The sequence below is a fragment of the Ciona robusta genome, chromosome 12, assembly GCF_009617815.1.
Source record: "Ciona robusta chromosome 12, ASM961781v2".
NCBI classification, from domain to species: domain Eukaryota; kingdom Metazoa; phylum Chordata; class Ascidiacea; order Phlebobranchia; family Cionidae; genus Ciona; species Ciona robusta.
Genome location: NC_143246.1, coordinates 1,170,350 through 1,183,357, shown reverse-complemented (window position 1 = coordinate 1,183,357; position 13,008 = coordinate 1,170,350). Strand labels below are relative to the sequence as shown.

The 13,008-nt window shown below is 36.1% G+C and overlaps 1 protein-coding gene across 2 annotated transcripts in view; it reads left to right on the top strand.

The window, feature by feature from the left end:
* Positions 1 to 13,008, top strand: part of LOC149726260 (extracellular matrix organizing protein FRAS1-like) — a 59,358-nt gene that overhangs the window by 36,095 nt on the left and 10,255 nt on the right. For both annotated transcript variants that reach the window (XM_089890113.1, XM_089890112.1), the window contains exons 45-59: positions 274 to 408; positions 765 to 889; positions 7,128 to 7,268; positions 7,718 to 7,881; positions 8,066 to 8,150; positions 8,290 to 8,382; positions 8,816 to 8,966; positions 9,394 to 9,560; positions 9,708 to 9,869; positions 10,181 to 10,301; positions 10,921 to 11,046; positions 11,387 to 11,530; positions 11,827 to 11,948; positions 12,331 to 12,429; positions 12,737 to 12,880. In XM_089890113.1, coding sequence (XP_089746239.1) covers positions 274 to 408; positions 765 to 889; positions 7,128 to 7,268; positions 7,718 to 7,881; positions 8,066 to 8,150; positions 8,290 to 8,382; positions 8,816 to 8,966; positions 9,394 to 9,560; positions 9,708 to 9,869; positions 10,181 to 10,301; positions 10,921 to 11,046; positions 11,387 to 11,530; positions 11,827 to 11,948; positions 12,331 to 12,429; positions 12,737 to 12,880 — 1,979 coding nt within the window. The remainder of the gene's footprint in view (positions 1 to 273; positions 409 to 764; positions 890 to 7,127; positions 7,269 to 7,717; positions 7,882 to 8,065; positions 8,151 to 8,289; positions 8,383 to 8,815; positions 8,967 to 9,393; positions 9,561 to 9,707; positions 9,870 to 10,180; positions 10,302 to 10,920; positions 11,047 to 11,386; positions 11,531 to 11,826; positions 11,949 to 12,330; positions 12,430 to 12,736; positions 12,881 to 13,008) is intronic.

Below are 13,008 nucleotides of genomic sequence, written 5' to 3'. Positions count from 1 at the left end.
GTTAAAATAGAATACCCATGTTACATTATCTATATTTGTTGTTCATTACCAAGACAGGGACTTAAAAACAAAATCTACCTAACCAGAAAAACGACTTTTTCCAATTAATATTTGAAACCAACACATGTTAAATCTTTTATTCATTTATAACTTTACACCTTTTAGACCTCTAATTCATTTAGGAGTGTTGCTAGAGTAATTATTATATTCAGTGGCAAACTTTTTTAAATTTATTTTAAATGTTATGTTACGAGTCACTATAATTTGTTGCAGGTTTAACTTTAAAGGAAGGAGGGAAGAAGAAAATCACGACTCGGCAATTATCAGCAACCGATGATTCAGGACATTTAGTTTACAACGTCATTAAGTCACCCAAGCTTGGCCGGCTTCAACTTTCAACTCAACCTGGTATGTCTGCTGTTGTGAATGCTCATGTTGTAACCAATAGTTAGCAATAAAGTGTATAAATACATCATGCAGGTCTTGGGTATAGGAAGACACCCATGTTATATTTTTAGAGTGAGCACGAGGTGCATGAATACACAATGTGTGTCTGGTGTATAAGAAGACACCCATGTTATAACTAGACAGTGAGCATGAGGTGTATGAATACACCATGTGTGTCTGGTGTATAAGAAGACACCCATGTTATAACTTGACAGTGAGCATGAGGTGTATGAATACATCATGTGTGTCTAATGTATAAGAAGACAATCATGTTATAATTTATATGAATACTGTATTTAACCACATACAACACACAGGCGAGAGCATTATCCAATTCAATCAAGACAACCTCGTAGCAGGCATCGTTCAATACGTGCACACTAGCGACACCGAGAGGACAGATGATGAAGTTCGTTTTTCAATAACCGACGGAACAAACTCGGTGAGTTAAAACCAAATGTTTCGCGTCTTATAATGTACTTATGGCTACTCATTTATACCACACTGGGTTATGGCATATCTGAGAAATAGGTACTGAATTATCATCTACATTACATACCTTTACTTTTATTTATTTTTTCCTAAACCATTTTATCACATTTTATCCTTGAATGGCGGGGAAACTAACTGTTTCCGAAAGTGTCTTCTTATTACGTTTAAAAAGCTGTGCTTCATACACCCTGTGTTTTGTTAGTTGTTCCTATCCTGACAAATTGGACAACCCCTAAGGTAGCACTGGGTTGTCCCAATTGCCGCTGTGTCTTGAAGCATAGCGTACGTCTGCAATGGTAGTACCATCCAGTATTCACTTGGCGTCCTTCGGTTACGATGCAAGCGGCTTAACGGGAGCAATCGGTCTTTATGCACCTCGAGTTGCGGCTTAGTTAACCGACACCCTTTTAGCGACCACTGGGTTGCGGAAATGTCTATCAGACGTTTTGCCCTAAGACGTTAGTCCAACCGCGACTGCTTGGAAGCTTTGAAGCTCAGGGTTAAGTTTTGTCTTATGTGGGATTACCTGTTTATACAAAGCCTACATTCCTACGCATCAATTACCTTGAAATAAGAACCGGAAATCTGAGTTTGGAACTTAACGCTTGGCAGCGGTTTAAATTGGATTATATTGGTCAACAAACCAGTTGTTTGGATTGAAATGAACAGATTATTTCTGAGATTGTGTTTAGTTTGATTCCAAGGTCAAAACTACGAGACGGTCCATTAAGTAAGTACAATGGTACGTTGGTTGTTACGTTTCAACAACTGAGTCTGCTTTCAACATATTTCGACTGTGACTTCACAATCCACACAGATCAGTATCATGACGTAATCGAAGTTGGACTCATTTGTAAAAAAAAAAATTCTGGGACTCGAAAGATCTTTTGTTTAGCTTTTTTCTTTAGTTTAAACATTGATGAAAAAGCAAACAGCTGACAAAGTCACTGCAAATAGGAACGAAAAAGCATAATGCAGTTTATATTTAGTTTATATGCCCTCCTCTCAGCATAGAACATTTAAGTGCAGAAAGTTTCCCATTTCAATACCAATGCATACTGTAGCGGCGTGGTCACTACGTATTTATAGAAATAACTTGATTTCCAATATTGTTCAAATAATTTTTAAGTCACAGTTGCCGAAAAGGTTCTATTCAATTATAAATCTAGAACAAAGCTATAAGTGTTTATTGAGAGTACATATATAGCTCTCGAAACGATAAATAACTTTTGTGGTCCAAGATGAAACAGCTCGTTTCCGTTCCAGTAGAAAAAAGGCGGTTTGTGATCTGACGTAAGGTGTGCCCCACTCGCCGGCGACAGAGCAATGCGACGCTGTTGACAATAGGATCTGTGTACTCGGGTCACCCCGAAACATCTGAAGCAGGTTTAGGTTGAGGCAGATGGTTTTAGTTGGTTTAGATTTGTATTGAAAGGTGCGGAAATCTAGTTTTATCAGAAAGGAACGTTTGTTTGCAGCAAAACGTGTTGATTTTTATCAGAAATTATTGCATTTTTGATGTAAATGTTCAAAAGCTTACGATAAGCCAAAATTGAAATAATTTCGGTTTGGATTAATATAAAGAATGCAGAAGACGCTTGTTTTGTCTCAAGAGCTACTACATTTCGATTGCAAATGTTTTATAAGCACAGTAGTGGTTTTGAAATGCAATTAGTAAAAATGTTGCACAAAAATGTAGATTTTGTCGTATTTCCGTTTGAAAATGTTGTACCACGCCAAATTCGAATATAAAGTTTTGTTTCTTCTTTCGTTTTAAATATATCTCAATATGCCACGCATATACATAGTGTGTCTCAGCGTCACTTATATATTCGAAGCGGGAAGTAGCGCTGAAACGACAGTCGTAACCGCGTATAAAAGAAACAGAATATTGAATAAATCGCTAATGCCCCTTCCAATTTATTGTTGGTCTCGAATTTGAATAACACCCTGTGCTTGTGACGTCACAATTGGAGAACAATTTGATTAAATTACTAGAACGAAAATAATTTGACGCTCTTTTAAAATTGACTCGAAAATTTTATCTTGACTGTTTGATGTTCAGAAACTTATTCAACCAGCGCTTACAGCGGTACTTCTTTAAACTTGGGTCGCAAGCAACAAGTATGTCCCCATTTAGTTGGGTCGCCTACTACAGTGTTCACATACCATTTGAACGAATATTGTTAAAGTTGAAATCATTTGTTTTACGCTTACACAGAATTTTGTAATAAATAGTTTCGGAAGTTTGATCGCTAAAGCGTTTTTTTAATATACCACAGAAAAAGTGTTACCACTTATAACGTCGGTGGTAGTGTTAAAAAAGCTTATGAATATTCCGTATCGGAGGTTGATAAAGCTGCACTTTAATTTAAAATTTTGCAGTTAATATTGGGAACGCCAAGTTTTCAAAAACAAAAAAAAACACGAAACATTGTTCTTATATAACATAATCATTGTTATATATCATTAGGTCCTAGTAAACGATGTTTAAATGGAGTTTTTGAAATATCTTTCTATGTCTCTCTTTGTTAGCTTAACCGAGAAAGTCGGGCGTTGTACAAATAAAGCGCCAGACACCATATTTCCTGTGCTACTTATGAGACGACGAATTTTCAATTTCGATCCATCACTATGGCTAACAATAAGCAATGTGTTGACTGTGTTGGATGCGATAAACCAGCGTTATGTCATTTAATGTAAATGCTGTTGTCGCCAAGCTAATGGACTGTTTCGGGATTTGAAATTGATGGATAATGTAGGATTTGAATACACAGCAGAAAACTCATGATCAGCAGATGTTTCGGACAGTAACTTGGTCGTGAGAAAGACCGAAACACGTCTTTCGTTGCCTATATAAAAGCATTGGCATTAACCTGTTATAACAGAAACTTTATTCCAAACAGCCATTTACGCAAACCACTTTGCTGGCATCGATTATCGCATTTCTGCTAAGCGTTTCCAGTTAAAGTGACGATAGTGGCGTAAGTGGGTAGCGGTGTTTACTTGGTTGTTTGTACGTCCCTTCTAATTTACCGCTCACTCGAACACCACTTGACCGGGTAAACTTTCATTAACTCCCACGCGCCTTGTTAATTAGAACTTGTGGAGCCACAAACCTGATCATAAATTATACTCCGAACTGCTGCGTGTTTGGTTTTGCAGTTAGTATGAGATATTACTTGATAATTAACTTTTGAAATGTGTATTTAAGTTTCGTGACAAATATTTAGTCTTTAAGCATGAAATTGTTATATTTATAACATTAGCATTCATTAAAGTTATTTTATGCTAATTTGCTTGTGTAAGTTTATATTGGCGCGTAGTTTAGAGAGAGCTTGTTGTGTTTATTATTTTAGTAATGTTTCTGTGGTCGACGAACGGTTTTTCGTGTTCATTGTCGTCCAATTGATGAGGACCTTGTTGATACAGGAAATTAATCTTGTTAAATATCTAATACGTCAAGTTTGTGGTTCATAATTGCTCCCATAATCTCATATCTGTTCATTTGATGGACGGGCATTGGGTAGGGTGGGCGTAATGTTTGGTCTGCGGTTGGTAAACTTCACTGTGTGTGTCGGAATAGCAGCTGTGTCGACTTTATCCTCGATGAGTGTATTTGAACGAGTTTTATTGCGATACTATCCGTCAGGCTTTGCGGTGGGACAAGATCGCGCGGTATTTTTTCATATGGAAAGAATTTTTACTGCCATACCTTTAATAGAGTTGCAAGTAACTTGGCTATGGCGCAAAATTAACGTGATGTCAATTTTACTCTGCATTGTACAACGGTGTTTGCGTACAGTACTGTTATGTGAATCGCTAACTCTTGCCATTGCACAATCAATATAATGTTATTTGGTTGTCGTGTGTCAAGGTTTATCAGGGTACAGTCTGGTTAGCATCAACGTTAAGGCGCACAGAATAAGAACTCCCATGTTAGTGACCACACATCGGGTCACGGTGGACATCAGATAACATGTGTGTAAAGGTCAGAGTAACGAAACGTGTTGTTCGTTTAAACTCGAGCGAGTGGTCAGTCTTAGATAGCACATAACTTGCCAGATATATGAATTAGACGATAAGCAAGCATGAGAAGAGTCAGTTGCTTGGCCCAGCTATAGAGTAAAGTTCGTGCACGGTTTTATACTTCGTCGTTTAGTATATAGTTGTATTTGATATCGGCCAAGCGTATTTAAAAAATATTTTTTTGTTTTAGGTTTCTAAATTGGTTAGTCATTTGGTAACCATCAACGTATAAGAAGTTATTATGGGCATTAAGCCTTTCGCTTTGCCGCAATTTAATTTTTGTTTGCATTGGTATGATCTTCGTAACCAAGAGCGCGTAATCGAAGAGATAAAAAATAGACTGTAGTATAAAGTATATGGCCAGGGTGATAAAGACCTGGGATTTATGAAGCGTTTTATTATATTGTGTAACATACATCTGTGCTATACCAACATTGCTATTTTGTCCAGTTGTAAACTTAGGGTTCAATATCGTCATGTAGCCTGTATTGCTGCAAATATAAACATGGATTGGAGTTTACGGCATCTCTATTTTACTTTGGTGAGTATTTGAATCTGAAGAAAACTTAATATTAATTAAAATCGTTTATAAACTACTTAGTTGGTCTTATAGATCGTTGCTATACGTGTACTTTTTTAATACATTTACTTACGTCCCCTTTTCACAAACGTGCTGATTTACTTTTCTATAATATATATAGATTTTCATAACTTATAAAGCCCTAACCAGTATCATAGAAGATTGTGTAAATAAGGTAACAATATAAAAACATGCTTGCAGTGATAACGACACGGAGAAATTTGCACAACGCTGTCGCATCAGTTTAAAATATAACTCAACCATTATTTTATACCGAGCGAATAAAGTCTGTTTGCGCTTCGGCGCCGATACAAGTACTTCAGGATGACCGGTACTTCAATAGATTCAAAGTATATTATAATCTTTCATGGTATACATGTTTGCCGTATCTTTTTAGTAGGCCTTGGTACGGCCAACGTGGGTACGGCTATGCTTGTGGTTTTATTCCACGGTGGCTCGGTCGTGGTTAAAAAACAATATTTTGTCAATTTTATATAAAGTAATACTTGACCATAAAGCCCCTATGTTATTTTTGTAAATTATCGGTATCGTAATCTTTATAAATATTCGATGAATAGAAGGCACGTTGTAGTTGATTTAACATGAAAGCCAAGGCTCTGTACGCGGCTATGTTTACGTACCTTACTCGATAAATCCAACCCGTCGCTTAGTTCCATATTTTTGGATTTACTGCTTCGCTTGACGCCCAAACAACTCTGCGGGAAAGCCATTGTCGATTTTGATAAAGTTTAATAACCGGGGTCTTTGCCTCACGATTTCCTTTATGCGGGCTTTAGTTACTCTGTAGGTGGTCCAATTGTGAACGTTCTTTAGAAAAGATGTAAAAGAAAATCATTTTATAATGTTCCGCTTGCTGCAATTATTTCAATTCATCGAAAATGTAGAACAAAATCTGTTGCTATGACGTCACACAACCCATTTTCCTATTCCAGAACACTGGGCTCATTTTTTTATTGTTCTCTCCCTTTTCCTCCCTTTTTCTATCGTTCTCTCGACCGAAATATCATTAGAATAACAGGAAGTCATTTTAAGCCTGTGGAGAAACTTTATTATTGATGGTTGAACTTAACACACCCTGCGTATTGCTTTACCGCAAGCAGATACAACGATGTAGCGCGACTCCGTGCCTGTGGTTAAACCAGCACGTAATTTGTTATTGATAGTCTGCCACACAGGTGCGAAAACTTACCACGCAACACTTTGATTTATCACCCTACCATTTATGGAGTATTTAATAGGCGTCTGTGATTTAGACGTCGTTATTTATTGGGCTGGGAACGTGAGCGTCTTATTTATTCATACACCTCATGGTTGCTGCGGAGTTATAACATTAGTGTCTTCTTATACACCAGACACACGTGGTGTATTCATACACCTCGTGCTCACTGTCGAGTTATAACATGGGTGTTTTCTTATAAACCAGACACACATGGTGTATTCATACACCTCATGCTCACTGTCGAGTTATAACATTAGTGTCTTCTTATACACCAGACACACATGGTGTATTCATACACCTCGTGCTCACCCCTAACTTACAGCTCCCATATTATTACAGATCGTTCAAACCTTCCATATCAGCGTCCTCCCGATTGATAATTCCCTCCCGATCCTCGAGAACCACGGGATTCGTGTCCAGGAAGGAGTCCGGAAGACGATCACTGAGTTTGAATTGAAAGCAACCGATAAAGACACAAATGTGAGAGGGTTGTTGTATTGTATTGGTAACTTTAATATACGGGATAATGGGATATTGAATTCAACTACCACTAATATGATTCTGACATCAGATGCTCTTTATAGCGACCACAAACCTTGTCATGCATCATGGAATTGGAGATACGACAGTGGCAAATTTTGTTCTATTAATTTTTAAACTTTCTCTGTATAATAAAGTACCACCAATTACTTTATAAACTGTAACAAACAGTAGTCTACTTACAATGCATTGTTACCTATGTCCTGTTGAAGGCATTCATTCTCACAAACTGAATTTTAAACTGCATTAAAATTACTTGTCATATATTGGATTGCCATGTCCCATGTTTGCTTTTTATCTTGTGCAACTTGAATCCAGGCATCACAACCAATTGAGCTTAAAGTTTTTTCCAAAGCTTGTTTATAAACATTGAAGTAACTTTATCACAGGATCAATTGATCACTTTCCGTATTGTGGATTCACCACAACATGGCGCTGTGGAGCGCACCAACTCTGGTCGTCGTTACGTTCCAGTTGAATCGTTTACAATGGATGATATCTATGAGAGCAGAATAAGTTACAACCATGATGGGACAAACTCTGTTACTGACAGGTTTTTTTCATATAATTATAAATGAATGAATGTGACTTATTTATTCTGACAAGGCAGGGCAACAACAGTCTTCATAGCACGGGTGTTCTGTTTCATACACCTGGCACCCCCACAGCGATGGCATTAATAAAGCAGTATGGTTAATATAAATTTAAAGGTTAATATAAATTTAAATTGTTTTCAGCTTCTCCATTGTGGTAATGGATGGAACAAATGATCATTTTAAAATAAGAGAAGAAGATGATTTAATTACAACAAACCAGGAACAGGTGGGTTGTTTGGTTATATGGATCATGCGAAACATATTTTGACATAAAGAAGATCAACCACTAAAGAATAAGACCGAAGAAATAGATATTAACTGCTAAATATACCGAACAATCCTAAACACAACTTACATATCCACAGGTGTTTAGGATAGAAATCGTTCCAGTTGATGACGGAACACCTCGTCTCATCACAAACCTTGGTTTAAATCATCTCGAGTTTAGAGACGGCCAGGTAATATATAAGTCTGCTGCGCTTAGTTATTACCAGACATAAATATAGACATTTAGGAATTCCAAGATTTATAAACTAAGGCATATTATTGGATATGAAATTAATTATATATAAGACATAGTGTTTCATATAATTGTTTATAAATAGGCTACGGATATGATATATTGATGTTTTTTTACTAACATAAAGCAAGCTTGCATCAGGGTAGAATGCAATGTTTATGATAACTTTACATCTATCTAAGTTAAACTAGGTATGCAAATAGAATGTGAATGTTCAACAGCATTTTTGGACAACTTTGATTTGTCTCTGTGGCTTGTTTTGTATTGGTTTTATTATTTTTAGACTAATTTTGAAATCTCATATGACCTTTTCACTTTGTTTGTAAAGTTTTGTAAGCGGCCAGATGTTTATAATGTTTTATATTTTTCAGGCGATTGGGGACATTACCAGACATTCGTTGCTCACAGAGGATATAGACACCGATACAGACCTCATTACGTACCATATTACCTCAACACCAAGACATGGGCGTCTAGAATCGACAATCAATTCAGGAATTCAGATTGACTCCTTTACACAAGGTATGGAAGTGCTAGGTTCAAGGCTCACGGTGGTTACTTAATTTTTTAAGATTATGTGATCTGTGCTGTATTGAATGGTGTATGAATACACCATGTGTATTTTGTGTATAAGAGGTCATGTTATAACTTGACACCCATGTTATAACTCCACAGTGAACATAAGGTGTATGAATATACCATGTGTGTCTGGTGTATAAGAAGACACTCATGTTATAACTGGGCAGCAGGCATGAGGTGTAAGAATACACCATGTGTGTCTGGTGTATAAGAAGACACCCATGTTATAACTCCACAGTGAACATAAGGTGTACAAATACACCATGTGTGTCTGGTGTATAAGAAGACACTCATGTTATAACTGGGCAGCAAGCATGAGGTGTATAACTCGACGGCGGGCATAAGATTTATCATCTTTTATTTTTTGCAGCTGACATAAACTCAGGTTTGATTCGATATGTTTTGCTCGACCAATCAAGCGGAACAACACGAGACTCGTTCATGTTTAATGTTCGAGATTCACTTCCAAACGTGGTAACTGGAAACACCTTTAATATTAGATGGAGCATCATCTCATTTGAACATTCAAATTACACAGTGAGTTGTATTTTTGTGTTTATATCCATAGTTTCAACTACTGAATGCGGTAACTGATAAGCGGGAACAGGGTGTATGCAACAAAACACCCGTGTTGTAACGCTTGTCACAGATAAACAAGTTACAATCATTCAATCACTTCTTCAGGTAAATGAAGAAGCTGGTCAGATAGACATTACAGTTGTCCGGAAAGGTAATTTGAACCAATACGCCATCGTGTTGTGCCGAACTGAACATGGAACTGCTACCTCAGCAAATATTGGTGGATCAAGTGTTGGGCAGGTTGATTATATTGAACATGGTGGCCAGGTATGTGGTTTAAAAACCTAAAGGTTCATGGTTCAAGTCCTACTTGAGGTGGTGTAAGATTGAGATACCAGTATTTAAACCATAGTTAATAAACCTTTCATGGTTTGTGGACCTCGAAGACACAACAACACTCATAGCGACCCTGTTCCATCAAATGAGAAATATCTTTGGTCTTACAGTTTTTGGTTTTTAATTAACCAAACAGTATGTTTGGAAACAACAAGAGTTGTTATAGTACCACTGTTTCTAATTCATATTTAATTTGGTCCATTTATTATTAGAACTGATTTACAAACTTTTAATCAATCCAGGTTCAATTTGACGAACACGAATCTGAGAAAGTTTGCAGCGTTCAACTAAACGATGACACGACGTATGAAGGGATGGAAAGTTTTACAGTTGAGCTCACAATGCCAACTTATGCATTGCTTGGTAAGTGGATTGGCATTTTTACAAAAAGTCTATCTCCTAAATTTAAAAATATGGATTAAAAATATGGAAAAGCAGCATAAAATGTGGGCTAAATAAGTTGTGAATTGATATTTTTACAAAAAAAACAAAGTCAATCACCTTTTACCTGAATTAATGTAACATTCATTATAACAGGGGGTGTTATGTATCACACACCTTGTGCCCACTTACAGGTTCCCATGTATGTAACTGTGTTGATGCCTGACTGCAGTACCTGCTATTACTGCTTGATTTTGTATAACTTTTAATTAGAATTCAAGCATTTTAAAAATCAAATTTGGTCAAGTTGATTTTTGGTAAAAAATATGAACAATTTGGATTGTGAAGCAACAATGCATATATATTCAAAGTTAAATATCCTCCAATGTCAACACCGGAAATAAATGTTTAATAATTCCTATTTATCCTCACAAAGCCATGAATAGCATTTATAGAAATATTATATACTTGGCTGCATTTTAATAGTGCCACGCTTGAGTGGATACATAAACATAACATTTATGGAATTTTATATGCAAGCAATCAACCACGACTGAAATAACATAGAAATCTAATAATTTCCGTGATATTGTCGTGACAGGTGATATTACACGGACCTCAGTGTTTGTAACTGATGAGTTGGACAAACCAACATTGCAGTTTGTTGAAACACAATACACAACTGAGGAGCGAGACAGCCATGTTTATATTCCAATCAAACGAACAGGTGTGTCTGTTATGTCTATGACCTAACATTGCATGTTAATAAATATGAGTCAATTTATACTGTATTGGGTTTAGTAGGCATGCTTTTTTTGACACTTTCGCTTAAGTACATTTTGGTATTTTACTTCTACATATTTTTAACAACTGTTTTTTTAATGCTATTTTCCCTCTCTTCGCTGTTTTTATTAACCTGTTACTGTATTTAGAGAATCGAATATTAATTATGTAAATATGTTAAAAATAAAACAGTTACCAACATTATTTGACCATATCAATGTAGAGTGGAATAAAAAACATGACTTTTTATAAACTTCCAATATTAACAAGATAATCTCCCCCAGGTGATGTGGACAAACCAGTGACCGTGATCTGTTTCACGCAATCTGTAACAGCAACAGGATCAAGTCACGGAAGAATCGAATCGGGCTCCGATTATAAAAGTAGGGAAAGAAATTCTGGCGAGAGTTTGGTGACCTTTGAACCAGGTAAGATTTCTATGTTATAAACTTTGAAGCTAGTAAGCTTTTTATGTTAAAATTTCATGATTCTGCGGCTAGGTTGCTTATTTAAAAGCTGCTGGAATTATTTACAAGTTTAGAAACACAGGAAAACTTAATGAATAATTTTATGAATCAATTTATTCAAATATTTGATTAGGCTGTAATTAAAGATTAAACAATGCATAAAACAAACATAGTGACTCCTACAACTTTGCTTGTACCAGGAATTTTAAGGTTCATTCTCGCAAACATTCCTGAATATATCAATTTTTAAAACCCAGGGGTTTCCACGGTAACGTGTGACATAAAGATCATAGATGACAGCGTGTATGAACTATCGGAAGAATTCACCGTCCATCTCGCTGGTGTGTCGGATGGAGCACAAATTGGAAACAGCGATGTGGTGAGTATAGAAATAATATAAATATGTGCTTTCATGAATGTAAAAATTTATTCTGGTGTGGTCGGCAACATCAATCGGTATAACACAGGTGTTCTGATTTGTACACCTCGTGTATGTATATAAAATAACACCCGTGTAGCTTTGTAAATGATTTTCATGCACTTTAAAAGTAATATTTGCTGTCGCATTCTATTAAAATGGGTGTGGTTAGAGTTAGCCCTTTACTAACTTGTTACGTCTACGTGCATAAACATTACCTAAGTGCCTGTCAGATTCACAAAACAAATAAATGTATGTAGTTAATACTGTTGTTACTGTGATAATATTGTATGGTAGACTTTCTCTTAAACATCACTAACCACCCCCCCCACAATCTTTCCAGGCAACAGTTACAATCACGGGACCAAATGATGCTCCCAGCATCTTCCTAACTAATCGTAGATTTGTTTTCCAAGAAAATTCAGGAACAGTTGACATCCCTGTAAGTTTTACTTTCAATAAAATCTTGTGACATTAAGTCTTTCTTTCTGTTTATAATGGATTTTTTTTTCTTTCGAGCAGTAGTACATTTATAGTAAATAATAAAAATGCAGTAAATAACAAATGATCATGAAACCAGGGTATTAGAATACATAAAAGGAATTCTGTGAATGTGACTGCAAAAAAAGCAAAATATTGACCAAAAAAAACAATTATCATAAAAGCCTGAAATATAAAACTGTTAAACCAAGTCCATAATTTACTACAAAGTGTCCAACTATTAAAATCACATATTCGTTCCACCTTAGGTACATCGACAAGGCACAGATTTGTCCCAGCCCACCGACGTATGGTGTTCAACCAAAGAAAATAACCCACCTTCTGCCATTGCTGGCGAAGATTTTGTGGCAACATCAACAAAAATAACTTTTCGTTCAGAAGAGACTGTCAAAGTATGTAAAGTACTAAGTAGGCTGAGGAGAATTCTGGTTTAACATGTATTTATCAATTTGACCCAAAAACACTGTTAGTTTCTTTCCTATCAATTCCCCATGATTATCAAAGTCTTACAATACTCTGT